Here is a 26244-nt window from a genome sequence, read left to right on the forward strand (position 1 = left end):
GTTCCCTCTCTCGCTGGCTGTCTCTATTTCTGTCGAATAAATAAATAAAATCTTTAAAAAAAAAAAGAACTTGTTATAATTTTTTATAAGCTTACTAAACTATTTTAATGAGTTATTTAAAAAATTTAAAAAGCAAAGAACATCTTGAGAAAATGTCATATGACCCTGGTGTTTCAGATATCTTGTACTTATTTTATCAATACTTCAGGACAGTCCGAATTAATAAGAATTTTTTGAGCTAACAGTTCCAAAGGTCCAGTGAGAATTTCCCTAATATCTTCCTCAAAGGCAAGGCAAAGGTGATGATCTTTTATTTGTGAGCTCACTTCAGTGAATCCAGCAGCTAAGCAAAAGCCTCTTTAACAAGACAGTACAGGTCGTGAGCCTATGCCCTATATTTTAACATTTTGCTACTTCTTTACCTTTCTTTTTATTTCCTTATCTTACTTTTCTTCTCTTTTCCACTTGCATAGGCTTACACTGTAAGTGTTAAAACATGTTGTGAGGATGTTTTCACACTTAGAACATGCTAGATAACAACACTAAATGGTTTCTTAAAACAAGTAAGTTTTTCAGGCCTTTCTCTCTGAAGATCCCCTTGTCAAATTATTGAAACTCTTTCTTTATGTACAAAAATTAAAATCAGGGGCGCCTGGGTGGCTCAGTCAGTTAAGCATCTTCCTTCGGCTCAGGTCATGATAAAAGGATCCTGGGACCCAGTCTCACATCAGACTACCGGCTCAGCGGGGAGCCTGCTTTTTCCTCTCCCTCTGCCACTCCCCCTGCTTGTGCTTTCTCTCTCTCTCTCAAATAAGTAAATAAAATCTTTAAAAAAATTTTAAAATCAATAGAAGGGCGCCTGGCTGGCTCTGTCAGTGGAGCATGCAACTCTTGACCTGGGGGTTGTGAGTTCAAGCTCCAAGTTGGGCTTAGAGCCCACTGGCAGAAAAAAAAAAAAAAAAAAGGCAGGGGGTGGGGTGGGAGCCTCCTGGCTGGTTCAGTAGGTAGAGCACGCGACTCTTGATCTCCGGGTCGTGAGTTTGAGCCCCATGTCAGGGGTAGAGTCTACTTAAGATAAATTAATTAAATTAAATTAAATCAATATTGAAATTGTTAACCTAAAAGATCAACCAGACAAGAAAAATAGAAAAACAAGTCTCTATAATATAAACTCACTGTATGAAAGTAAACATATGATTACCTTTGCTAAATCTATCACAACTTCAGAGAGCTTGGGATAGCGTCTTTCAAGAGGTTCTGTTTCCTTGATTTCTGGCAACCTTACTCCAGCAAACACAGGATTTTTATAGAACAGCTCCTGATGTCTTGGAATTAGATTACCTGGAAGTGAGAATAGCACACATCTCTGTCATTATACATCATGATGGAAAGGGCAAAGAAACAGGTAATGTGGAGTGAACAGAAGACTAGGACACTGCTTATGGACTCGGGCTCTCTCAGCATGCAAAATCAACCGAAAACAGTGTTCTTAGGGTGGTGGCACCCGGCAGTCTTCATAGTGGTGTTGATGCAAGTTAACTCCAGAAAATTAACGTTCTTATCTCAAACTACTCATTTAGAAAATTCACAAGCCACTATAGATAGAACTGAAATCATGAGGGAGCATAGAAAAAGGACAAGGAAAGAACATTTTATAATTTTTTAGATATAAGTACCCACACTTCATTTCTAACAACAAAGCATAAAGTGCTGTCCAAAACAATGAACATATTATTAATCATGTGATCAGACTCTAATCTAGATAAATCAGTTCCACCCTTTAAGAATTTAATTCTAAAATTAAGACTAAATTGTTCTAATTTTTTCAAGTTAAAATTGTTTTAAAATTTAGAAATCTAGTGATCTTGTACCTGTGTCTAAGGTCTGATTTGAGCACTTTTATCTTTTTCTTCCATTTTAGTACTTAATCTAGTATAAAATATGAAAATTCTGCTATTGTATTGTTTATTGAATTTCTACCCTGGAAATTAAAATTCAATAGTTAAATAACCCCCCCAAGTGTTTTCCTATTATCTCCATTTTCCAAGTTCCATCTCCCAACATGAAGTTGATATTTCGACAAATGTAAGAAGACTTTGCTAGTCTAGCTTTAAAATTCCATCCAAGGGGCGCCTGGGTGGCGCAGTCGTTAAAAGCGGCTGCCTTCGGCTCAGGGCGTGATCCTGGCGATCCAGGATCGAGTCCCACGTCGGGCTCTTCCGCTGTGAGCCTGCTTCTTCCTCTCCCACTCCCCCTGCTGTGTTCCCTCTCTCGCTGGCTGTCTCTCTGTCACATAAATAAATAAAATCTTTAAAAAAAAAATAATAATAAAATAAAATAAAATTCCATCCAAAGCACTAAGATTGAACTACCTAGGAAGGCTCTGTGTCTCTCCATTCGAAGGTGAGGATGAGCGTAATAGTCACACTACACTAAACACTTGCTAACCCAGAGAAAATAAACGGCCGTTTGCATCCTCTACATGTGATTTATTGAGTATAAAAACGCAGAGAAAATGTACAGTCTTTGCTCTTTTCTTTGTGGGGAGTGGGACAGAAGGGTGGATGGGAACATGAAAAAGACCATATGTCAGACAAACGAAAGTCAGACTGAGAATGAATTAATACAGATAGATAGATGAGATTTTCTATTTGCTCCCTACTGCCACTTAAAACACGTATCATCTTTAATATACCAACAACTTGTAGAAACAATACGAGCAAAAACCTCTAAAATTTAAAATGCAGATGTATAATCTTACCTAAACACATCATAATATGGTATAGCTGATCAATATCAGAATCTCCAGGAAAAAGGGGTTCCCCCATGAGCATTTCAGTTACGAGACAACCAATGGCCCATACGTCAACAGCCCTGGAACAAAAGCAATGTGGTATAAAATCTGGCATCCTACTATGTTTATTGTCACTGAATCTGTTCTGCATATTACTATTTGGTACTTTCGGTATTAAGAATAGTAGTAGTAAGCTTTAAATTACCCATAAAAATACATTTCCCTGTAAACTTCAAGTATGAATTCCCAATTTTACCCATCCGATTATGTGACATAAGAGGGAAAAGTCTTCTGAAAAGTCAAAATCGTTATTACGTGTACTTTATTCTGGAAATAAGCCTTTTGGGTTTCCATTCAGAGCCTATTTGTTCTTTGTTTATACATAACTCTAACAAGGTTGATCAGTCTATCCCACCATACACTGAAAACTGCATACCAGAGGTTGTTGGAGACACATTGAGTAACAACAAGGAGAACTGATAGCTAAGAGGGGAAAAAATGAAAGAACAGTTTTAAAAATCAGTCACAAGAATTTAAAGAATATGCTGGTGTCATTAGCATAGGTACAACTACTTTGAAATTTTTTTTTTAAGATTTTACTTATTTATTTGACACAGAGGGAGAGAGAGCACAAGCAGGCAGAGCATCAGGCAGAGGGAGAGGGACAAGCAGACTCTCTGCTGAGCAAAGAGCCCAACGATATGGGGCTCTATCCCAGGACCCTGGGATCATGACCTGAGTGGAAGGCAGACACTTAGCCAACTGAGCCACCCAGGTGCCCCTACCTTGAAATTTCTTAAGGTCATAGCTGAATTATAAAATGGTACAGAGGCGCCTGAGTGGCCCAGTCGGTTCGGTGTCCAAATCCTGTCCAACGCTTGGTTTTGGCTCAGGTCATGATATCAGGGTCAGGAGATCCAGCTCTACACTGGACTCCATGCTCTGTGCAGAGTCTGCTTACGACTCTCTCTGTCTCTGCCCCTCCCCCCTCTAAAGTAAATAATTAAAAAAATAAATAAATGGTACAAAAGTTACAGTATAGCAATAAAATGAGAACTCAGAGTAATCAAGAAAATATTAAATGATGTGTGCACTAAAAACACAAAAAGTATGGGGTGCCTGGGTGGCTCAGTCGCTAAGCGTCTGCCTTCGGCTCAGGGCGTGATCCCAGAGTCCTGGGATCGAGCCCCACATCAGGCTCTTCCTCTGGGAGCCTGCTTCTTCCTCTCCCACTCCCCTTGCCTGTGTTCCCTCTCTCACTGGCTGTCTCTCTCTCTGTCAAATAAATAAATAATATCTTTTTAAAAAACCACACACACACACACACACACACACAAAGTACAGAAAACATTTTACGAAGCTTTCTACCCAAAGCAGTAAAAGTTACTATCCCTTCTCTGAAGAATTCATTTATGCAGATAATTTATGTTTTAAAAACATTTCACTCAATTATGTTTCTACCCCCATCCTTGCCAACTTCACTTTGCCTCATTCCAACAGTGTCAGACTTATCCAATCCATGTTCCTCTCTTTACAAGTGATAAATATATCTATTTCCAACCCACTGTAAAAAAACAGACCACTGACTCACCTTGATTTCCCTACCTTTAAAATAAGTACGCTTTCCACAACTCATTGCACAAAAAACATTTAAAGAGGAAGCACCAAAAAGAACAAGTCATCTTATAAAGCTCCCTAAATCCAAAACTTCCTTTCGGCGTTAGAGGGATCTTTTATTATATTAGAAACACATTCCATTTTATCAAGAAAATAGTGTTAAATCTGCCCTCCCTGCCCTCCACCCCCTTGTTGATGTCTTACTTGCCATACTTGACATCACCGACCAATAGTTCTGGAGCTCTATACCATCGGGTTGCCACATAATCAGTATAAACTTCCCCAGGGGCTGCCAACGTTCGCGCAAATCCAAAATCACATAACTTGACAACGCCAGACTGGGAGACTAATATATTCTCTGGCTTTATATCTCTGTGTATGATCTAAGAAAAAAACAGAATCTGACACATATGGGCACATCAAGTTAAACAAACTATTTTCTGAGCACCTGCCATGTGCAGGGTACTGTTTTTGTCCCTATGATGAATACAAATAAAAGCATATAAAATTGTTCCTGGCTTTAAAGTAACTGGGACCTGGCTAGGCAAGAAAAGACACTTACACTTGAAATTTCACTTGAACAATCAAAGATATTGGGTGAAATATATATTACTAAATACCAAATCAATTGTTCTGTTAATGACTACTCTCAAGACTAATGGAGTAAGGCTATCATTAAAGACTAGAATGGTCATGGAAAATTTTTATGAAAGGGGAGGCTTCTAAGATAGGTCTCTAATACTGTGTGCAACCTGGATAAATACAGAAATGGAAGGACAATCTGAATGAAGGAGAGTAAAAGAGTGAAGACGAGTGGCACCTGGGTGGCTCAGCTGGTTGAGTGTCTGACTTGATTTCAGTTCAGGTCATGATCTCAGGGTTGTGGGATCCAGCCCCGCGTCATGTTCCCTAAACAGTGGGGAATCTGTTTCTCACCCTATCCCTCGGTCTCACCCCCCATTTCTCTCAAATAAATCATCTTTTTTAAAAAAAGAAAAAAGTGAAGATGAAAATAGATCAGAAAACTCCAGGGAAATGTTTTCCTAGAGAAGAGGTTATGTCCTAGGGAGGAAGGCTGCCTCAACTGCCAGCATGGGAAGTCTGAGTTTGATCAAGACTTCTCAGGGAAGTGGATCCCATGGAAGTGACAACCAATATAGTGTTTAAAGATGTTGGCCATAAACAAACTAAATCAGAAAGAGGGGCTAGAGGCCAGGAGAAGAGCAATGGGACAATGATAAGATGATAAGGGCCTAAACTAGGCTGGTGTTCAGAGAAATGGAATGGAAGAGATACAATTTAGAAGTATTCTCAATCAGAATCAACAGAAGTTAGGAAGTAATCTCAGATATTTTACTTAAACCTGGGAATTTAAAATAATGGGGGCTCTATCAAAAAAAGAAAAGTCTAGGAAAACTTAGCTTTGATGGAATAATTAGTAGTTTCGTTTTAGCCATATGGGCTTTTAGGTGGATCGCTGAGCACCTAAGTAGAGGTATTCATCAGGCAGTTAGAAGTGTAAAAAGGGTACAACAAGGTCAGTGGTTAAGATTTCTAAAGGAGAGACTATGGAAGTAGAAAACGGGACGCTGGGAGACAATACTAAAAATTCTACAGCTAGGCAAAATAAATTATTAGGCCTCATTCTTTAATACAAGTAAACTTCATTTCGAAAATTTTAAAAATATATTTATTTTAAACTCTTTCAGAGGACCAGCATCCTAAATAGCAACCTGCCATTGCTGAGCATTTTGCAAAGGCTACCAACTTCTATTATATCCTAGACATTCGTGTAAGGTCACAGGGTCAGCCCCACATCTACTATTAGCATTTGTTATTTGTATAATCACATACATTTTAAAATATCATTTAAAAATATGGCAAAATCAATGTGTTGTAAAACTGGCAGAATCAATGTATTAAGTTATTCATTTTATACTATACTTCTAAGTGTCATTTCATCTGGAGGTGCTTTTATATGATTCTCAAATGATATAAAATTATTATGATAGACAATAGGGTAAGAGCAGGGATTTTCATACTTCACAACTAGGCAAGAGAATCTGAACTTAAAATTTGTGCATTTTACTCAGCAAATGTTACCTAAAACACACACACACAGAGCAAACAAATATTAAACTCTAGTTTAATATGCATAGCTGAAGTGCTTAAAGTTTGAAGTGTACTGATGTCTGCAACTTACTTTCAAGTGGATAAATAAATAAGACAGATTAATGGGTTGATAAATGGATGACTAGTTGAATAAATGTCATAAAGCAAATATAGCAAAATGTTAACAAGTTAGAATCCAGGTGGTAGTTATATAGGTGTTCATGTACACTCTTTCAACTTTCAGCACAGCCTAATTGTTGGGAGAAAGACTACGTGTTATTATGATACATGAAAATTGGCAGTATCAAAGTAACATGGTTATTTCAATTACTTTACTAGTCCAAACTTCAGACTAGGTCAGTGTCTCATTAAGTGATGGTATCAGGTAAGTTAATCATTGGCAAAATAATTGTTTAAACTAAGTACTTACATTGTGACTGTGACAAAATCCAATTCCATTAATAATCTGAAACAAATATTTTTGAACCAGCTGGTAGTCTAGTCCATTGGGAAAGAGCTCCAAGTCATCAAGAATTGTATGGTCAACAAATTCAAAGACTAGGTACCATCGTTTTTTTTTCTTACATACTTCCAACAGATTCACCAGATTTTCATGCCTCAGTTGCTATTGTAAAAAAAAATGCAAAATCATTTTTACAACATTGAATTATTTAGCAATCAGTCATAATCTAAAATCTTAGTATAAGAAAGACATAAATAAAATTCATGAATAGTATAAATTGTTAAAAGTATATTTTGGTTTTTCAATTATACTCAAAAGATCATATTGCCCCATTCTTCTCTCAAAGAGTACAATAAAACCAATGAGAAAAAAAAAATGTAGCTCCATCTTTGATGAAGTGGGATCTATGACCCCTACCAACAACAAATGAGGTGGGACTGCCAAATGTAGTCAAGGTCAAACAGAAGTTTAGGAAGATACCAAGAGATCTCCTGTGGCTAAAAAGCTGGGAGAACAGAGTAATCAAAATTGGTGACATACCCTGAAAAGGAAAAAAAACAAAAACAAAAAACTCCTTCTTTGATATAATAGGAACAAGATTCATGGGCTGTCAGTGAAAGCAACCCTAGAACTGAATGGTACCAAGGACAGCAGGGAAGGGAGGCCTGAATAATCACACAGAAACTCATTTGCTGGAAGCAATCTCTCAGTGAGGCAAATGTAGGGCAACCACTAAAAAAAAAAAAAAAAAAAAAAAAAATTCCAGACTAAACCAAACTGCAAAGTAAGAAAAGTTATCAAGGATAAGAGGGCATTACATAATGAAAAGGTGTCAATTTTCCAAGGAGACATAACAATTCTTAACATGTATGTGCCTAACAACAGAGTATCAAACTATATGAGGTAAAAACTGATAGAATGCAGGGAGAAATAAACAAATTCACTATCATAGTTGGAAATGTCAACCATTCTGCTCAGAAATAGATAGACCCAAGAGGTAGAAAATCAGTAAGGACACACAGTTGAATTCAACAACACCATCAACCAACTTGATGTAATTGACATCTACAGACTACTCAACAGCAGAATTCACATTTCTCTAGTTCAGATGGAACATTCACCAAGATAGACCACATTGTAGGCCACAAAACACACCATAACAAATTTAAAATAATAGAAATCACACAATGTCTGCTCTTGTACCATAATGGAATTAAAATAGAAATCAATAACAAAAAGATAACTAGAAAATTCCAAAATACATGAAAATTAAATGACACACTTCTAAAATGGAAACATAGACTATCAGTTCCACCTTTCTCTCTCTCTTTCTCTCACTCTTTCTCTGTGCTTTTATTTTTGAAAGCTGAGGAGTACCACATTTGGTAGGGAACTCAGACCAACTCTCCTATTGAGAAATCTTAAAAAGTTGGACAAAATATTTTAAAATCTTCTTAAACATATAAAAGACCCAAGAAGACAGTGAGGAATTACTGGGCCAAAAGCAAGAACAGGAGAACTCAGAGAGTTAATTTCAGTACTTAAGCTGATTTTGCCATCAACTAACAGGTGTGTAACTGAGCTTGGATTTTTGTGGCCTGTTGGAGCTAAGAGGGAAGGAAAAGTCAAAGTCCAAATGCCTTTCAAAGGTGGGGTCTCTGAAGCCCAATTTAAGCTGGGACACTAAGGACTACACCTTCCCCACTAAAAATGGACAGAAATGAACCAGTCCTCAGGAGACTTCACTTTAGCCTCAAATTATTCCTAAAAAATAATGTTTCAAATATAATGTCCAGCAAAAAATCAAAGACAACCAGACATACAAAGAAATACGATACCACAAATAAAAACTATCGGAATATAAAGAAAACCAAAGCAGATACAGAATGAGTTCAGGTATTGGAATTATCAGATAAAGCTACTATGCTTAAAAAGAAAAAAGTCAACCTCAAAAAACTGAGGGAATTTGAGGTGCCTGGCTGGCTCAGTTGGTAGAACATGTGGCTCTTGATCTCTGGGTCCTAAGTTCGAGCCCCATGTTGGGGGTGGAGTTTAAGTAAGTAAGTAAGTAAATAAATAAATAAATACTAAAAAAAGCAAAGCTTAAAAAAAAAAACAACCGGGGCTCCTGGCTGGCTCGGTCAACAGAGCGTGCAAATCTCTGAGCTGAGTATAGAACTTACTTAAAAAAATTTTTGTGAGGGAACTTGAAATCAGAAAAAGTGATATAGCAGATTTAGAACCAAATAAAAATTTTAGAACAGAAAAGTATAATAATTTCCGTAGACTAGGTGATTTATAACAGCTCTCATACTGAGTACAAGTAGAAAAGTTGGACAAAAATATAAAACCACTATTCTAAGGGACAAGAGAGATAAGACACTAAAGAATATCTAGACTAGGATCCTGAAGACAGAGGCCCAGGGAAGAGAACCAAACAATTAGTTATTTTTTTTTAAACCCTGGAAACATACCAATTCAGAGAGATTAAGATGTTGAGTGGCACTTTTGACAGTCTTGTGGCCTAAGGTAATAATGATTGGTGTCCGGGGGCCATCAAAGTAAAAAGAAGGGGTACAGGCCTGATGAGACCCTTTCACTTTGGGTTGGCCCTAAAAGTCCACAAACTATGATAAGGGTGAATAATAAATAGGCATTCTCACGAACTACAATTCAAATTCAAATAATGTAAATTCCTCAAATTGGATTAAGATGATGGCACAATGTTAGGTTTCCTGGAGAACCCTCAAGAGTGCCCTCAAAAGCCTCGCATAAGCAAATGTAACTCCTCCCAGGGGAAAGATATCATCCAGAGACTCAAGCTATGTATACCATTCTTAAAAATTAATACAGCCATATAAAAAGTTAACTTAATAAAAAACCAAGAGAAAAAAACCAAACAATAGAAATAAACATATGGGAGATCCAGATAATAGGTACTAGATAAAGACTTTAGAAAAGACTAATTTAAATAGTCAAGAAAGCACAATAAGGAGTTTTGGTGGCCAAATGGAGACTATAAAAAAAAAATCCAATGGAAATACCAAAATTGAAAAGTATATCTTTAATTAAGAAATCAGGGGCACCTGGGTGGCTCAGTCGTTAAGCATCTGCCTTCGGCTCAGGTCATGATCCCAGGGTCCTGGGATCGAGCCCTGCATCAGGCTCCCTGCTAAACCAGGGAGCCACTTCTCCCTCTCCCTCTGCCTGCTGTTCCCCCTGCTTGTGTGCATGCTCACTCTCTCACTCTCTTTCTGTCAAATAAATAAATAAGATCTTTAAAAATTTTTTTGAAAGGAATAAAATGTTACATAGTATATTTTCAGATTACAAGAAAACTGTGGCAAAACTAAATAACCAGGGAAGGGAAAACTAGAAAATTTCCACATATTTAGAAATTAAGGAAAATGAGAAAATATTTTGAACTCCTACTCAAAATTTCTGAGATACATACCAAGCTGTTCATAGAAGGAAATATAGCCTTAGATGCATGTATGAGGGGGAAAAGGCTGGAAATTAAATAAGCATCTATATCAACAGGTTAGGAAGAAGAACTGCAAAATAAACCCACCCAAACTAAGTAGAAGGAATGAAATATTAGAGAAAAAAAAATGAAATAGAGAGAAATAAAGGGGCATCTGGCTGGCTCTGTCAGTAGGACATGCAACTCTTGATCTTAGGGTTGTGAGTTCAAGTCCCACACTGGGGGTAGAGTTTACTTAAAAAAAAAAAAGAAAAGAAAAGAAAGACTTTGAGAGACTGTTTGGAGGTTCTAGCAGGGAGCACAGCTACTCATATACCCTTGACCAAAGAATGGTCCTCCTCTACCAGGGAAGTTCATCCTCACCACTCTCAGAGTCAATCCCTATCAAAATGCCATCAACATTTTTCATAGAGCTAAAACAAAAAATCCTAAAATTTGTACAGAATCAGAAAAGACTCCAAATAGCCAAAGCAATCTTGAAAAAGAAAACCAAACCTGGAGGCATCACAATTCCAGACTTCAAGCTGTGTTACAAAGCTGTAATCATCAAGACAGTATGGTACTGGCACAAAAAACAGACACATAAAGCAATGGAACAGAATAGAGAACCCAGAAATGGACCCTCAACTCTATGGTCAACTAATCTTCAACAAAGCAGGAAAGAATATCCAATGGGTAAGAGACAGTCTCTTCAACACATGCTGTTGGGAAAATTGGACAGCAACATGCAGGAGAATGAAACTGGACCACTTTCTTACACCCTATACTAAAATAAACTCAAAATGGATAAAAGATGTAAATGTGAGACAGGAATCCATCAAAATCCTAGAGGGGAACATTGGCAGAAACCTCTTTGACCTTGGCCGCAGCAACTTCTTGCTAGTCATGTCTTCAAAGGCAAGGGAAACAAAAGCAAAAATGAACTATTGGGACTTCATCGAAATAAAAAGCATGTGCACAGCAAAGGAAACAGTCAACAAAACTAAAAGACAACCAACAGAATAGGAGAAGATTTTCAAATGTCTTATCAGATAAAGGGCTAGTATCCAAAATCTATAAAGAACTTAACAAACTCAACACCCAAAAAACAAAAAAATCCAGTCAAGAAATGGGCAGAAGACATTAAGAGACATTTCTCCAAAGAAGACATGTAAATGGCCAACAGACACACAAAAAAATGTTCAACATCACTCGGCTTCAGGGAAATACAAATCAAAACTACAATGAGATACCACCTCACACCAGTCAGATTGGCTAAAATTAACAACTCAGGAAACAACAGATGTTGGTGAGGATGTGGAGAAAGGGAAACTGTCTTACACTGTTGGTGGGAATGCAAACTGGTGTAACCACTCTGGAAGACAGTATGGAGGTTTCTCAAAAAGTTAAAAATAGGGTCATCGGGGTGGTGCAGTTGGTTAAGCATCTCCCTTCGGCTCAGGTAATGATCCCAGGAGCCTGCTTCTCCCTCTGCACCTCCCCTTACTCCTGTGTGCGCTCTCTCTCTCAAAAAATAAATAAAATCTTTTTTTAAAAAGTCAAAAATAGAGCTACCCTATGACCCAGCAATTGCACTATTAGATGTTTACCCAAATGATACAAACAGTGATTTGAAGGGGCACATGCACCCCAATGTTTATAACAGCAATGTCCACAATAGCCATACTATGGAAAGAGCCCACATGTCCACTGACAGATGAAAGGATAAAGAAGATGTAGTGTGTGTGTGTGTGTGTGTATGTGTGTGTGTAATGGATATTATGCATTTCTATATATATTACATATATACAATGTATATATATTATACTATATATATATATATATATATATATATATATATCAATGGAATATTACTCAACCATCAAAGAGAATGAAATCTTGCCATCTGCAATGACATGGATGGAACTAGAGAGTATTATGTAAAGTGAAATAAGTCAATCAGAGAAAGACAAATATCATATGATTTCACTCATAGGTGGAATTTAAGAAACAAAACAGATGAACATAGGGGAAGGGAAGGAAAAATAAGACAAAAACAGAGAGGGAGAGAAACAATAAGAGACTCTTAGGTATAAGAAACAAATGAGTGCTGCTGGAGGGGTGGTGGGTGGGGGGATGGGGTAACTGGGTGTTGGGCATTGAGGAGGGCACTGGATGGAATGAGCATTGGGTGTTGTATGCAACTGATGAATCACTAAATCCTACCTTTGAAACTAATAATACACTGTATGTTAATTAAATTGAATTTAAATTAAAAAATAAATTAAAAAAAGAAATACAAAATAGAGAAGATCAAACATTGGTTCTTTCTAAAGATAAATAAAATTGATAAATTTTTGGTGAGACCGATTAGAGAGAGAGAGATCACACAGCAGGCCTGAGACTTAGAAAGGTCTGCTTACAAAATGAGCCCTTGGTTGGCACCTGGGAACTTGGATTTCATGAGGGTTCCCTTCATTTCAAGAACTGGTTAAGTGGCTCAATATGCAAAAAAAATGTTGCACATGCTGAATATTTCCATTCCTTCTGGGCCTCTGGAATTTTGGTATGAGCCAGAGGGTGTCTACATGAACATCCCCCAATAAAAACCCTGGACACTGAATCTACTGAATCTCCTTGGTAGACAATATTTCACACGTGTTGTCACAGCTCATTTTTGGAAAAAATAAGTGCATCCTGTGTGACTCCACTGGAAGAGGATTCTTGGAAATCTGTGACAGGTGTCCTCTGGAATTCACCCCATGTGTCTTTTTCTTTGCTGATTTTGCTTTATATCCTCCACTGTAATAAATCCATGAATGCAATCCATAAATGCTGAATGCTCTGAGTCCTCCTATTGAATCATGGAATGTCGAGTGGTCTTTAGGACCCCCAACACTGATGACTGATAGGTAGATAGATACATAAAGAAACAACAAATACTTTCAAAATCATATTTATATTCATAGGATAAATGAATATGCATATATAATCATTTTATTTGTTTATTGTCAAAAAAGAAATTTATGTCTTAAATCTTGGTGTGGAAATTAATATAAAAACAGTAATTTTTTATAAAAATGTAATCTTGATCAAGAAAAACTTATTTTTAAACTCAGTATTGGTATTTACTCACCTTTAATAACTTGATTTCTCGCATAGCAATTTTTTTAACCATTTTGTCATCATCACTTTCTAAGAACTTCTTGACGGCCACAATTCTTCCACTATCTCTATTCCTACACTTCATCACCATTCCATAGCTCCCTTCTCCAACCAATCCTAGGTTCTCATATTTTTCCATTTTAATTCAAAACTGGTAGGAGTTCTTCTTGCTGTGGAAAACAAAACATAGTTAATAATGTTGAGTATATTAATTTCCTCCACCTTCCCAGTAAATTAATTCTTCCCCACTTGTTTTCCATATTAGAGCAGTTGCTGTGTTAATGGCTGTTCTGTTCTGACTCATAATTTCTTAATGTTTCCACATCTAAGCTATGTTTTCAAATTATTTCATTTAGACATTTCATAATAGACAAGAATTAAAGCCATTAAATTTAAATTATTATATGTCATGTTAATGAAATTCAATATATTTTTAATTCAGATAAAGCAATACTTGAACTATCATGCAAAATAATTCTAGCTTACTTTAGAAAAACACAAGCCTTTCCACTCAGAGGTGAAAAAGCACAAGTGAGTTTTGTTTTGTTTTGTTTTTTAAGGTTTTACTGTTAAGTAATATCCACACCCAAGTGGGACTCAGACTCACAGCCCTGAGATCAAGTCACTCACCCTACTGACTGGGCCAGCCAGGCACCCCAATGAGTTTGGTTTTTTGAAGATCAAAATTATTTTTTTTACATCAGGTTTAAAAAAGCAAAGTTGAGGGGTGCATAGGTGGCTCAATCGGTTAAGCGACTGACTCTTGGTTTTGGCTCAGGTCATGATCTCATGGGTGGTGGGATCAAACCTGGTCTTGGGGTGCGGGATGCGGGAGGGGGGTCTGCTTAAGGATTCTCTCCCTCTGCCTCTCCCCTCACTAATGCTCTCTCTCTTTGTCTCTCTCTCTCTCAAATAAATAAGTCTTTTAAAAAAGCAAAGTTGAAAATCTTTATGCACTTTCTACTCAGTTGGGAAAAATATTTGTTCACGAAATCATCACTTGCCAAGTTAACACTAAGAAACTTTGATAAACTATTTTTCTATATTTTTCTTACTTACAGTAATTAAATTCCCATATTGAACTTACAAAATAACAACACTGATATCACAGTATATAAGCAAATTGTTTAAAAATTAAATTTTAGTAGTACCAAATACAATATTTCAAAAATCCTTTTAATGATTACTCACTGTAAGTATGGTCATTTGAATTTTGTATGTAGAATTCTTTTACATCTCATTATATGACATTTTTTTGGATAATGGCAATCCCAATAATGACTGATGAAGGATTGGCAATCATTCCACTACATATTTTGGTATAGAAAAAAACTTTTCAGTTCAAATACAGACAGATTTTCATTCACAAGTCTTGGTTGCCATGAAATATAAAAGCTAATAACTCCAAAGTTAAATTTATTTTTTAAATCTGATTTTAAATTAAATTCCGGAAGCAAAGAACAAAAAATATTTCTCCAAATCCCACTATGGTTCTAAAAGTTTTGAAAAAAAAAAAAAACCTTTCAATAACTATATATTCAAATGATGATTTATAGCTGATTTTTTTTAACCTAACAATACAAAAATACTCATTCATAAAACGTGGAAAGAAAAAAAAACCTCCCACGTATTTCATTAATTGTGTCCTTATGGCAATCTAAAACTAATTTACCCAGATTGTAAATTGTGATGTTTTATTTGCTTCCATATTAGTACACTGATAACAAAAACCAAACAAATGCCCTCTTTGTTCTAGTAAACTGTGATAAACCAGTGTGCATACATTTTCATCAGTTTACCTTAATAATTTAGGGCTTTATTTTGGAGATAGATAGATAGATAGATAGATAGATAGATAGATAGATAGATATACATGGAAAACCAGAACACTGACCCAAAGGGGGAAAAGATGAAAATAAATTCCAGTCAACACGAACTCCAATTATTTCATGTTTTACTAACAGCTTTGATAGTAGGTTCTATAAACTGTTTACAGAGCAGTGTCCACAACACTAACTTTCCACATAGTTGACATATTAACTTCCATTTCATATCTACTAACTATTTTTAAATAAAATGTCTGTTTGAAAAAAAATTCTTGGTGTAATTCTACCTCTCCTTTCCTGAACAAAAATAGCTGGACTCTATAACCTGCATCATTTTTAAACATTTTTGCAATTGGTGTCCTCAATATTTGAAAATGCAAAGTGCTGGGGCGCCTGGGTGGCACAGCGGTTAAGCATCTGCCTTCGGCTCAGGGCGTGATCCCGGCGTTATGGGATCGAGCCCCACATCAGGCTCCTCCGCTATGAGCCTGCCTCTTCCTCTCCCACTCCCCCTGCTTGTGTTCCCTCTCTCGCTGGCTGTCTCTATCTCTGTCAAAAAAAAAAAAAAAAAAAAAAATCTTTAAAAAAAAGAAAATGCAAAGTGCTAGGGCGCCTGGGTGGCTCAGTTGTTAAGCATCTGCCTTCGGCTCAGGGCGTGATCCCAGAGTCCTGGGATCGAGCCCCACATCAGGCTCCTCCTCTCCCACTCCCCCTACTTGTGTTCCCTCTCTTGCTGGCTGTCTCTCTCTCTGTCAAATAAATAAATAAAATCTTAAAAAAAAAGAAAAAGAAAATGCAAAGGGAACAAAATTAAGATTTCCTTAAGCATGTATAAGATGTTTCTTATCACAAGTTGGGGCGCCTGGGTGGCACAGCGGTTAAGCGTCTGCCTTCAGCTCAGGGCGTGATCCCGGCATTGTGGGATCGAGCCCCACATCAGGCTCCTCTGCTAGGAGCCTGCTTCTTCCTCTCCCACTCCCCCTGCTTGTGTTCCCTCTCTCACTGGCTGTCTCTATCTCTGTCAAATAAATAAATAAAATCTTAAAAAAAAAAAAAAGCATATCACAAGCTAACATTAAGCAAGTTGGCTACTCCAAGTTTATTCTGGAAACCAACCACACATGTAGTCCCAGCCCATTGAACACACCTGCTTTTTCAAGTGGCACTGCCCACAAATACCTTAGAAGTATCACAGCTTAAAAAGCCTCTGGTTTCCTGAAACAGTTACTCATAAACTACAATTTTTCACGCCTTCTACTCCTGTGTGTAAAGGTAATACAAGCTAAAAGGATGCCTGGCCAATTGGCAATGCGGTATTTCTGGACATGTGCCATGTAAACATTTGGTTCTAATACCAACAATCAGATAATAAAAATAATGCTAATTTTTTATTTTATTAAAGACAAGCAGATTGAAATCTATCACAGGTCACAGAACGAGATAATAGAAGCGTTTTAAAGTATTACACTTACTGTTTCTTTAAAATCCTTTCATATGGAAAGACCCAAAGGTTTTCAACTTGGAAACAAATTTGAGGTGAAATGCATCTCGCTCGCAGGTCTAAAAGATGCTGACTAGCAAACTAGCAGTTCCGAAGCTGGTCTGATTTCGTCTGTGGACACAGTCACTGGTCCGGGGCGAATCAGGCAGGGAGGCAGATTGGCCTCGGCCTGCCGCAGGCTCACACGCAGGAGGACCGCGGGCCGCATGCTGCCGTCGTCAAGGCAACGACCTCACTCCGGCCCAACCATAGGCACGGTCTCCAGAGAGAGATACAGCCCAGGTCAGAATGCGTCCACGGCAGGCACCAACACGCCTGTTAAGGCCGAGGCCCGTAAAGAAATTAGTTGGGTGGGAGGGCACCGTCTCCCAGCTCTCAGGGTGCCCAGTCCCTGGAGTCTGTGAACCTGCGTGGCTCCAGCAAGCCCTGGGCGAAGGCGTTGGCCACCCAGCTGCAAGGGGGCGGGTTCTCACCCACCCGGGCCCGCCCTGAGTGCGCCAAGCCTCCCGTGTCCTGATTGGCTGGGCCCTGTCGTCACGAGCTACGATTGGCTCAGCGCCAACCACCCCGCCCCTTCACCTGGGGCTTGGCCGGGGTTCGGTTCACTGATGCGCAGACGGCAGCGTCCACTTACACTTCAATTCTTAAGTAGAGAGGCACCTTTCTGCTTTTGCCAGGAGACCTCTCCTCGCAACTGAGGGCAAGAGGCGAGTCCGGTGCTCACAGAGAGAATAAAAGGGGTGGTGGTTTTGTGGGATTGGGAGAAAACAGAAGGGGGAGACAGGCACAGAGGGCGATGAAGCGTTCCTCACAGCTTCCCTGCTGGGGCGGTGAGTGGGACCGGCTCCGGGCGCTCTCACCCGGGAAGGTTCCGACGCTTCCTTTCCGGTCGGGGCAGTGGGGCCAGGCCGGGCCAGGTAGGTGATGAGGGTGACAGCCTCGGAGGTGATGATTAGTAGGTGAGGCAAGGTGAAAATAAGTAGGTGACAACACACGTGACGTTAGGAGGGACCTCGAGGAGGACAGCCTGGGCACTGAAAGCGAGGGACACACTTTGAGGAGATAATGAAAGAGGGAGAAAGACCATGAATGAAACAAGGCCTAGGGCGTCCCCGGAACTAGAAGAGATGTGTGCAATACGGGCGTGTGGCAGCCAAATAGGGTGCACTTGGGGGTGAGATAGATTCAAGGCACAGACCATGCCTTAAGGCTAGATCCGTGACTAGGGAAGACTGGTAGGTCAGAATGACGCACAGGCTTGAGTCACACAAGAAACATGGTTTTCCTCATCTTCAAGTAGGTTGGGGTTTAGGCCATACCCCTCCAATGAGAGGCTTTAAGCATTCAGTTATTTTCATATTATATCATGAAGACTACGGGAGGCTGGCTGGCTCAGTTCGTGTAGCATGTAACTTGATCTCAGGTGGGTCGTGAGTCCAGCCCCTCGATGGGTGTGGAGATCATATAAATCTTTATTAAAAGAAATCATGAAGACTAAACGTTTTACAATCATGTTTGGTCTCTAGAACACCTTGATCCAATTAAGAGAATGTCCTGGAACAGCAGATATTTATAACCATAGTCAATATTAAGGTATGAATTCCTTCTTGTATACCAAGAAATAAATATTGATTTATAAATCATCTTTTGTGATCTTGGTTAGCATGAATTAATCTTCCAGTGCTTGATCACCTTGGTCAAGCTGCTTAAAATCTAGTTCCTGAACCTAAAATCATGAGTAGACCTAGGACCTGGGCATGAAAAGAATACAATTTCTTTGGTCAGTCCTGGCTGTGACCAAGTTGGAAGGAGTCATGCCCCATTTTGTTACCTCTATTGGCTATAACAATCTGATGAATTTTTTATATGAATTCAGGAGACCCCCTTTTATAAAGTGGCAAATCCCTGTTTGTTAGGACTGAAGCTTGAGAACAAGAATACAAAAATATTTTACTTTTCCAACCTTACAAATATATTCAACAACATAAATATTAAAGGCCCCTGCAGGCAAGAGGCCCTGAAGCTTAAATAACCTATTTATATCCCACAGGGAACCAAAAGGATAAAGACTAAAAGTACTAGATTTGGTGAATAAACAATACTTGAGAAAACAGTTTCAAAAAGAACTGAGTTTGAAAGCCAACTGTGAAGGAGACATAGGGTGTTCAACAGTTATACATCCTGGGTAAAGCTATCTACAGATTTGCTGAAGAGGAGGTAGCATTAGGTAGAAGCAGGATTAGGTTATTGCTTATTTTTCTTTTTCAACTGGGAAATCTTTGGAGGGAAAAAGAGTAGAGAGAAGCTTTAAAGAGGCAAGAAAAGGAATAATGAAAAGCCCAGGACAGGTCTGAGAAGGTCTTAGCCTTGAAGAGGCTTAGAGAAAAAAGGAAAACCTCAGAAAAGTATAGGACAGACACATTAGCTGGCCTAGATTTTCTCAGTAAAAGAACATTTTTGCTGAAAAAGATAACGGTGAGATTGAGGCTCAAGGATCCGAGTGTTGGAGGGGTACCTAGCTCGCTCAGTCAGAAGAGCATGCGACTCTTGGGGCACCTGGGTGGCACAGTCGTTAGGCGTCTGCTTTCAGCTCAGGGCGTGATCCCAGCATTCTGGGATCGAGCCCCATATCAGGCTTCTCCGCTAGGATCCTGCTTCGTCCTCTCCCACTCCCCCTGCTTGTGTTCCCTCTCTCACTGGCTGTCTCTGTCAAATAAATAAATAAAATCTTAAAAAAAAAAAAAGCATGCAACTCTTGATCATGATCATACATCTATACTATACTATATCATAACAGTGTGAACCTGGAAATCCATTCCTCAAATGTTAAAAATATGCATGGATTTGCACTGGTAACATGCCTCTTACAAAAACTCTCCCTTGACGTTCCAACTCCCTCTAGCCTCTACCGCATTCCTCCGAATCTTTATAACAAAACTACAGAAGTTTATTCATTTCTTCCTAGTTCTCTCTTGGGCTTTCATCCTTATCATGTCACTGAAATAGCTTTTCCCAAAAGTCACTATGACCTCTATCCTGCCAAGGTCATCTGTGCCAGAGATTACTAACTACTCACTAAGCTGGTTCCTTTTTCCTGTATGTATGGCTTGTTTATTTTCTGCAATCTCCATTGAGGTTGGGGTCATGTGACTTAATTCAAGCCAATGGAACATATCTACCATTCCCAGTCCTGGCACATAAAAATCTCCACACAAGATCCTCCGTATTCCTTTTCTCTTTCACCTGGCTATAATGAAGATGACTACAGCATGATCTTGAAGCCACACATTAAAATTGGTAGAGCCTTCATTCAACTGTGTTCCTAAATGACTAAGTGGGGGAGGGCCAGACCACTGGCCTGTTCACTACCGCTCCATTTTTTATGAGGTAAAAAACTATTGTTTGTGCCATTAGACATTTTGGGGTCTATTTATTATAGCAGATAGCCCCGCTTAATTAATTCACTACCTTATTTGACCTCTCAGCAGCATTTGACACAACTATTCTTTCCTTTTGAGATAAACTCTTGAAACTTAGCTTTCCATGACACCTGTGTTGCTGTGTTTTGTCTCCCTCAGCTTCCTTTGTAGGCTTCCTGTACTAGAACCCTGAATTTTAAGAGTATCTGAGGGCTCAATCCTCAGCCTCTTCTCTTCTGTACACTTACTTCCTAGGTGATCTCTCATCTCATCCAACAACTGCAAAGACCTATACTGGCCACTCATAGCACTAAGCTCTTCTCAGAGAATTCCAAAATCAAACCACCTGACATTTCTTCCTGGCTATCCAATTGTCATATGAAACTTAACACTGCTAAAAGAGAACTGTTGATTTTTCCCTCCACAATCTACTCTTGCTCATTCGATATCTCAATAGAGTACAGCTTTCCACCCAAGTTCCATAAAAATCCCAGGGACCATCCTTGAACATTCTTTTCCTCACATTCAAAATCTAATCCATAATTAAGTCTTCTAGGTTCTATCTCCACAATATATCTTATTAGCTATTTATCACCATCTTCACAACTGCAACCCTAATCAAAGCCACCATCACCATCACCATCACCTGGTACCCCTTCCTGACAGGTTCCACACTAATTCAGAGCACATCACCTCCCTGTTGAGATCCCTACAATCCCAGTACGAGGGTAAAATCCAAACTACAAGGCCACCCACAATTTAGCTCTTATCTCTTAATATCTGCTGTTATGGCCCCACTGGCTTTATTGCCCTCGAACATACCAATCTTCCAAACACAGAGCCTGTGCCTTTGTTCTTCATTCTATTTGGAATGTCTCCTACCAGATCTTATCATGGCTGCCTTCTCTTAGTTTGGATCTCAAATGTACCTCTTCAGAGAGGGCTTTCATCACCACCCTCGGTAATGATTACACAACAGCCCATTTCTTGTCACTATTACATTCTCCACTAGTTTTGCCCTCTGTTAGCCATGTGATCTTCGAAAAGTAACTAAACCCTGTGCCTGAATTAACTCTTCTGTAAAATAAACTGTACTCTTCCTTATAGGATTACTGTCATATTGTGCCCAGGACTTACCGGGACTGAAATTACTTATTCAGCACCCAAGATGATTTCTGGCACATACTAAGACTCTGATAAATATTTAGACTGCTGTGTAAATCCTTCTCACTTCTGTCACACATTTGTTATTTAAGTGCCTGCTTTGAAACATCACTCTAAGTCATTTCTGGTAAGTCATCATGCATTGAAAGGTCTCTCACGTCTATTTTCTAAGTTGCTAACCTCATCACCAATATGCAAGAATTTTTTTTACCTCTACAAGCTTCAGTTCACCTCTTTAAAAACAAAAAAATTTAAACTTAATAGGGTTATCAGATTAAAAAATATATGTAAAATGATGGGCCCTCAGAAATTATTCCTTTTTATCAGCTCAAAGACCTGGAGTATTTGACAGCTATTTGATTTCTCAATGGCTTTTTTTTCCCCCAAAGTAAACTCTACCCCTAACGTGGGGCTCAAACTCAAGATCCAGAGTTCAAGAGTCACATGCTCTACTAAGCCAGTCAGGCACCCCTGCCGCTATTTGACTTCTGTTCCCATTCTCTACTCTGCCTCATTACTTAATGCTGTGCTTCCTGAATGTAGTTCCTGATTAAGGGAGCCTTAATTTTAGGATCCATCTAATGCTGGAGGCTGTGATTTTACAATTTGCTAAAATAACCCCAGGATAAAAATGCACTGCATTCAAAGTTTAAATTTCTGGTATTTCAAACTCATTTTCTAAAATTAAATAAATCATCCTTTAAAGCAGATTGACACTTTTGGCTAATGCAGTATTTCAAATCATGTCATACCAGTACGACTGCATATCCTTTCTGAGCTTCAGTCTCCTTGGCTGTGAAATAGATAACGACTTACCTTGCCTAAATATTAAATCAGATGTAAAGCTACCAGAAGTATGACTCAGTTTATCTTCAAATTATATAGAAAACTCATTTTAGAGATAAAAATGGGGTGTAAAGATATTTTACTGGTTACACTATTTTAAAGTGGAAGCATCTGCTTTTCATTGATATCTTCATGCTATCCAGAACTCGTCATCGTCAATTCCTTTTATCAAACACCTCCTAAATTCAGGTGCCAAAAAATAAGCTAAATCTATTTCCTTCCCTCAGATGTTTAAGTCTTGAATTACAACAGCTTTTTAGTTTTCCTGCTTCCATTCTTGTCCTCTTACCATGTTTTTTAAAAGATTTTAATTATTTATTTGAGAGATAGAGTAACAGCACGGGGGAGGGAGGGGAAAAGAGGGAGAAGCAGGCTCCCTGACTTGATCCCAGGACCCTGAGATCATGACCTGAGCCAAAGGCAGACGCTCAACCGACTGAACCACCCAGGCGCCCCACCTACCATGTATTCTTGACCTGGCATTAGTCTATCACTTCCATGTTTAACATTTTTCATGGCTTCCTGTAGCAATTAGAAAAATTCCATACCCTGGTTGAGGTGATCTAATCCCCTTATGTCTCCTACCCCACCTCTTACCATTCTGCCACCTCTTGACCCGACTTCACCAATCCCAGCGTCTTCTCCCTGCTTTTCCAATTTTACAGGCTTTACATTAGCTGGTTCCTCTGGCTGGAGTGCTGGAATGGGAGAACGGGGAACACCATCCTAAAGTTGCCACATGGTGGCTGTGTATTATCTTAATGCTTTGCACAGCATTTACAACTACATTTCTCCATTATCAATAGGGGAGACCAATGGACTTCTCTTATTCACTCACATAACTTCAAAATCAAGAACAGTGTCTGGCACACAGAGGTGGCTCAATCTACACTTTATCAAGCATTAAATGGTTTGTCATTAAAACAATCGTCTAATAGTATATAGGAAAACACATACACTCATGCCAAGGTAATTACAGGGACCATCTACAGATTAGACTACGGGAGTTCATTCTTTTGGATTATCTGTACTTTCTATAATATGCACAGCCATGTTATTAATTGCAGTAAATATACATAAAATTGACTTCATATACTGAAATGAAATAAAAAGGCACAAGCCAAAATTTTACACAATCCTAGACAGCCTGATCTTTTCAGGTCCAGTTTCGCATCAAAATCCAAGAGGGTTTCACTAGCACTCCTGCCTCCTCACCCAAAAAGCCTGTTTTCCCTTGTGTTCCACATACCATTTTATTTCTCCAATTATGCAAGTGAGAAACTTAGAATTCTTTTGATACCACCCTTTCCTTCACCAAGCCCGTCTCTCAAATTCTTTAGACTTCTAACACCAGTACTCTAGCACACTTCAGTACTACCTAGTACCACCAATCCAGCATCGCAGCTCTTGACTGATTTACTGGCAGTATCCATTTACCTGATTGACTCAATTAATCACAGAACTCCTTCAATTTGTTTACTACGTAGCTAGAGATGTTTCAAAATAGAATTACCTGCCCCCACTTGTTAAAATTTTCCATTTCCCATTGCTCTTGGGATTAAGACCAACCTCCTTAAGGCTAGCAAGGCCCTTTATGGTCTGCTCCCTAGCCACCTTCCTAAATATGCACCCACGTACTTCTTACAGCCTGAAAGGTGGATAGGAGGGAACCAGAGGAAATTTTGAGAACAGATGAGACTTCAGATATTTCTAGGTTAAACAGGTCAGAAAAATGGGATGTTCATTATTAGAGAGCCAAGCATGCATAAATCACTTAGAGAAAATACATTGTTTTGGACTTCTGAACTTGGAATTTTCTAGGACTTAAAAGAGGTCCGTGGCAGGAAGGATTAAAAAACAGTGGGGGGCACCCAGGTGGCTCAGGTGGTTGAGAGTCTGACTCTTGATTTCGGCTCAGGTCATGATCTCAGGGTGGTGGGATCAGGCTCCAAGCTCAGCAGGTAATCTGCTTCCTCCTTTTCTTCCTCTGTCCCTCCCTCTGCTACTGCTCTCCCTCCCAAATCATCTTAAAAAACAAAAACAAAACACAAAAAAACGTATTTGGAACACAGGATAGGACGACAGCAAAATGCAAGAGAGTCAAAAATAGTAACAGGTAACAATTGCATTAGACCGGCTACATTGTTTTAGATGCTTCTTAGATTAAGTCACTGAGAATCCTCACCATCACCCACCTTACAAACGAGTAAACCAAACACCAAACATGATCAACCACAGAATGGTGGAGTTGCCATTGAAACCCAGGCTGTTTCTTGACTATTTTACTATATGGAAGCTATTGAATGGACAATATATTGAAGCTAAAGTTGTGCCTGGACTAAATGAAACCAGAGAAAGTCTACCAGGAAAGAGACAGAGGACAGCAGAAGGGATTGGGGGTGGGGTGGTTGGCATGCCTGGAGTTGTGAGGTGATAAGATCAAGTACAGAAAACAAGAGCAGTTAAAAGAATTCTAAGTCACAAAAGTGAAAGAAAGCATTTAAATAGGCAGCCAGCTTTATCAAACTCTTAGAAGAAAAAAAAAAATCTCAGAGATCAAGACAAAGATCAATTAATTTGGCAATAGAAGCATAGTAATCTGTTTGCGAATGTTTAATTCTGAATCTGCATTTATAGCATTTTGCCCAGTATTTGGTAATGCTAAGAACACTTTCCTATTCTGAAGCATGTTAAACATAAAATGTGCATATATACATAAACAGATTCGAAGATTTTAGTCTCTATTTGTCCAAAAAAAAAAAAAAAAAAAACCAAAAAACCTCAGAAACTTCATTTATCATTTGGCTTAATGATGTAAATTATTTTTTAACAATTACTCTCTATATGAACCTACTGAAATCTATCACAATGGGAAATTTCTTTCATGTAATATTGTTCACTTATCCAGTAATTTTAAATAATTTAGAACTCTGGCATCAAACTAACCATAATAGTCTACTACTAAATAACTAGAAAATCTTATGGAACACAGAATAAAAAGGGAAAAAAGGGGTCTTTATTCTTCTCTAGTTAAAATATAAACTATGATGAGCAAGTTGTCCTAATTGAAAGGAAAAATATGAACATCTAGCCACTAAATTTTCTTTCACTTGCCACAGACTACATCACATCGTAACTGAAATGGAGCATCTTTGTGTGGCTGAAATGTTCAAATATTTTGTTTCACCTAAGTTTCCTGAACCAAATGATAATATGCTGCTTCAAATTTGGTTGTTTTCAATACAGTGTAGCATATACATTTTATCCCTTCTAAAAAGATGTTTTTCCCCAGTCACAGGTCAAAGTTATTACATTATAAGTAAAATTGAAAGTGAATTTACTATACACTTATAAAAATCTTAAGTCTTACTTCCTTAGAGTACGGAAATAATGATTATTCTGGCTTCTCTCCAGTACAGACTTGTGAAGACTGATTCAAGGAATCTTCAAAAACAGTGTTATGAATACATCATCAGGAAAAAATCATTTATAACCATCCCTTTTAACAAAAGAAAAGTCTCAAGTTCTAAAATTACATATGCATTAGGACCTCATTTTTCATTTGAAATACATACTTGCAAACGTGACTAAGTAATTATTTTTCCTTTAATATTCTTTTAGAGCTTGACAAATTTGTTACGGTTTCTGAATTGGGTCATGCCTATAACTTCAGATAACCTCAGTCTTCCCATTCCTCTTCTTTCCTTCCGAGACAGGAGGTACAAATCCTTTGGAAACTCAAGTTTTGGTTTTCTTTAAATAAATGTTTGATTTCGATCATTCTCACCTTTCTTAAACTTATTCCCTTATGCTATTCTTTAACTTGTATACCACTTAGCTAAGTCAACTGGGGTACATCTCTAACCATGTTCAA

At 38.4% G+C, this 26244-nt stretch overlaps 1 protein-coding gene across 2 annotated transcripts in view; it reads right to left on the minus strand.

The window, feature by feature from the left end:
• Nucleotides 1–24773, minus strand: part of CDKL2 (cyclin dependent kinase like 2) — a 42736-nt gene extending 17963 nt beyond the window's left edge. The window contains exons 1-7 of one of the 2 annotated variants that reach the window (XM_026509950.4): nucleotides 21183–24773; nucleotides 16913–17256; nucleotides 13586–13784; nucleotides 6954–7148; nucleotides 4616–4794; nucleotides 2762–2874; nucleotides 1202–1341 (exon numbers count right to left, since the gene is read on the minus strand). In XM_026509950.4, the coding sequence (XP_026365735.3) occupies nucleotides 1202–1341; nucleotides 2762–2874; nucleotides 4616–4794; nucleotides 6954–7148; nucleotides 13586–13753 (795 nt within the window). In that variant the 5' untranslated portion in view covers nucleotides 13754–13784; nucleotides 16913–17256; nucleotides 21183–24773. Of the gene's footprint in view, nucleotides 1–1201; nucleotides 1342–2761; nucleotides 2875–4615; nucleotides 4795–6953; nucleotides 7149–13585; nucleotides 13785–16912 lie in introns of both variants that reach the window. The other variant, XM_057309830.1, reaches the window with a different exon arrangement.
• Between the last annotated feature and the right edge of the window lie 1471 nt (nucleotides 24774–26244).

Source organism: Ursus arctos, unplaced genomic scaffold (assembly GCF_023065955.2).
Source record: "Ursus arctos isolate Adak ecotype North America unplaced genomic scaffold, UrsArc2.0 scaffold_9, whole genome shotgun sequence".
In the NCBI taxonomy this organism is placed as follows: Eukaryota; Metazoa; Chordata; class Mammalia; order Carnivora; family Ursidae; genus Ursus; species Ursus arctos.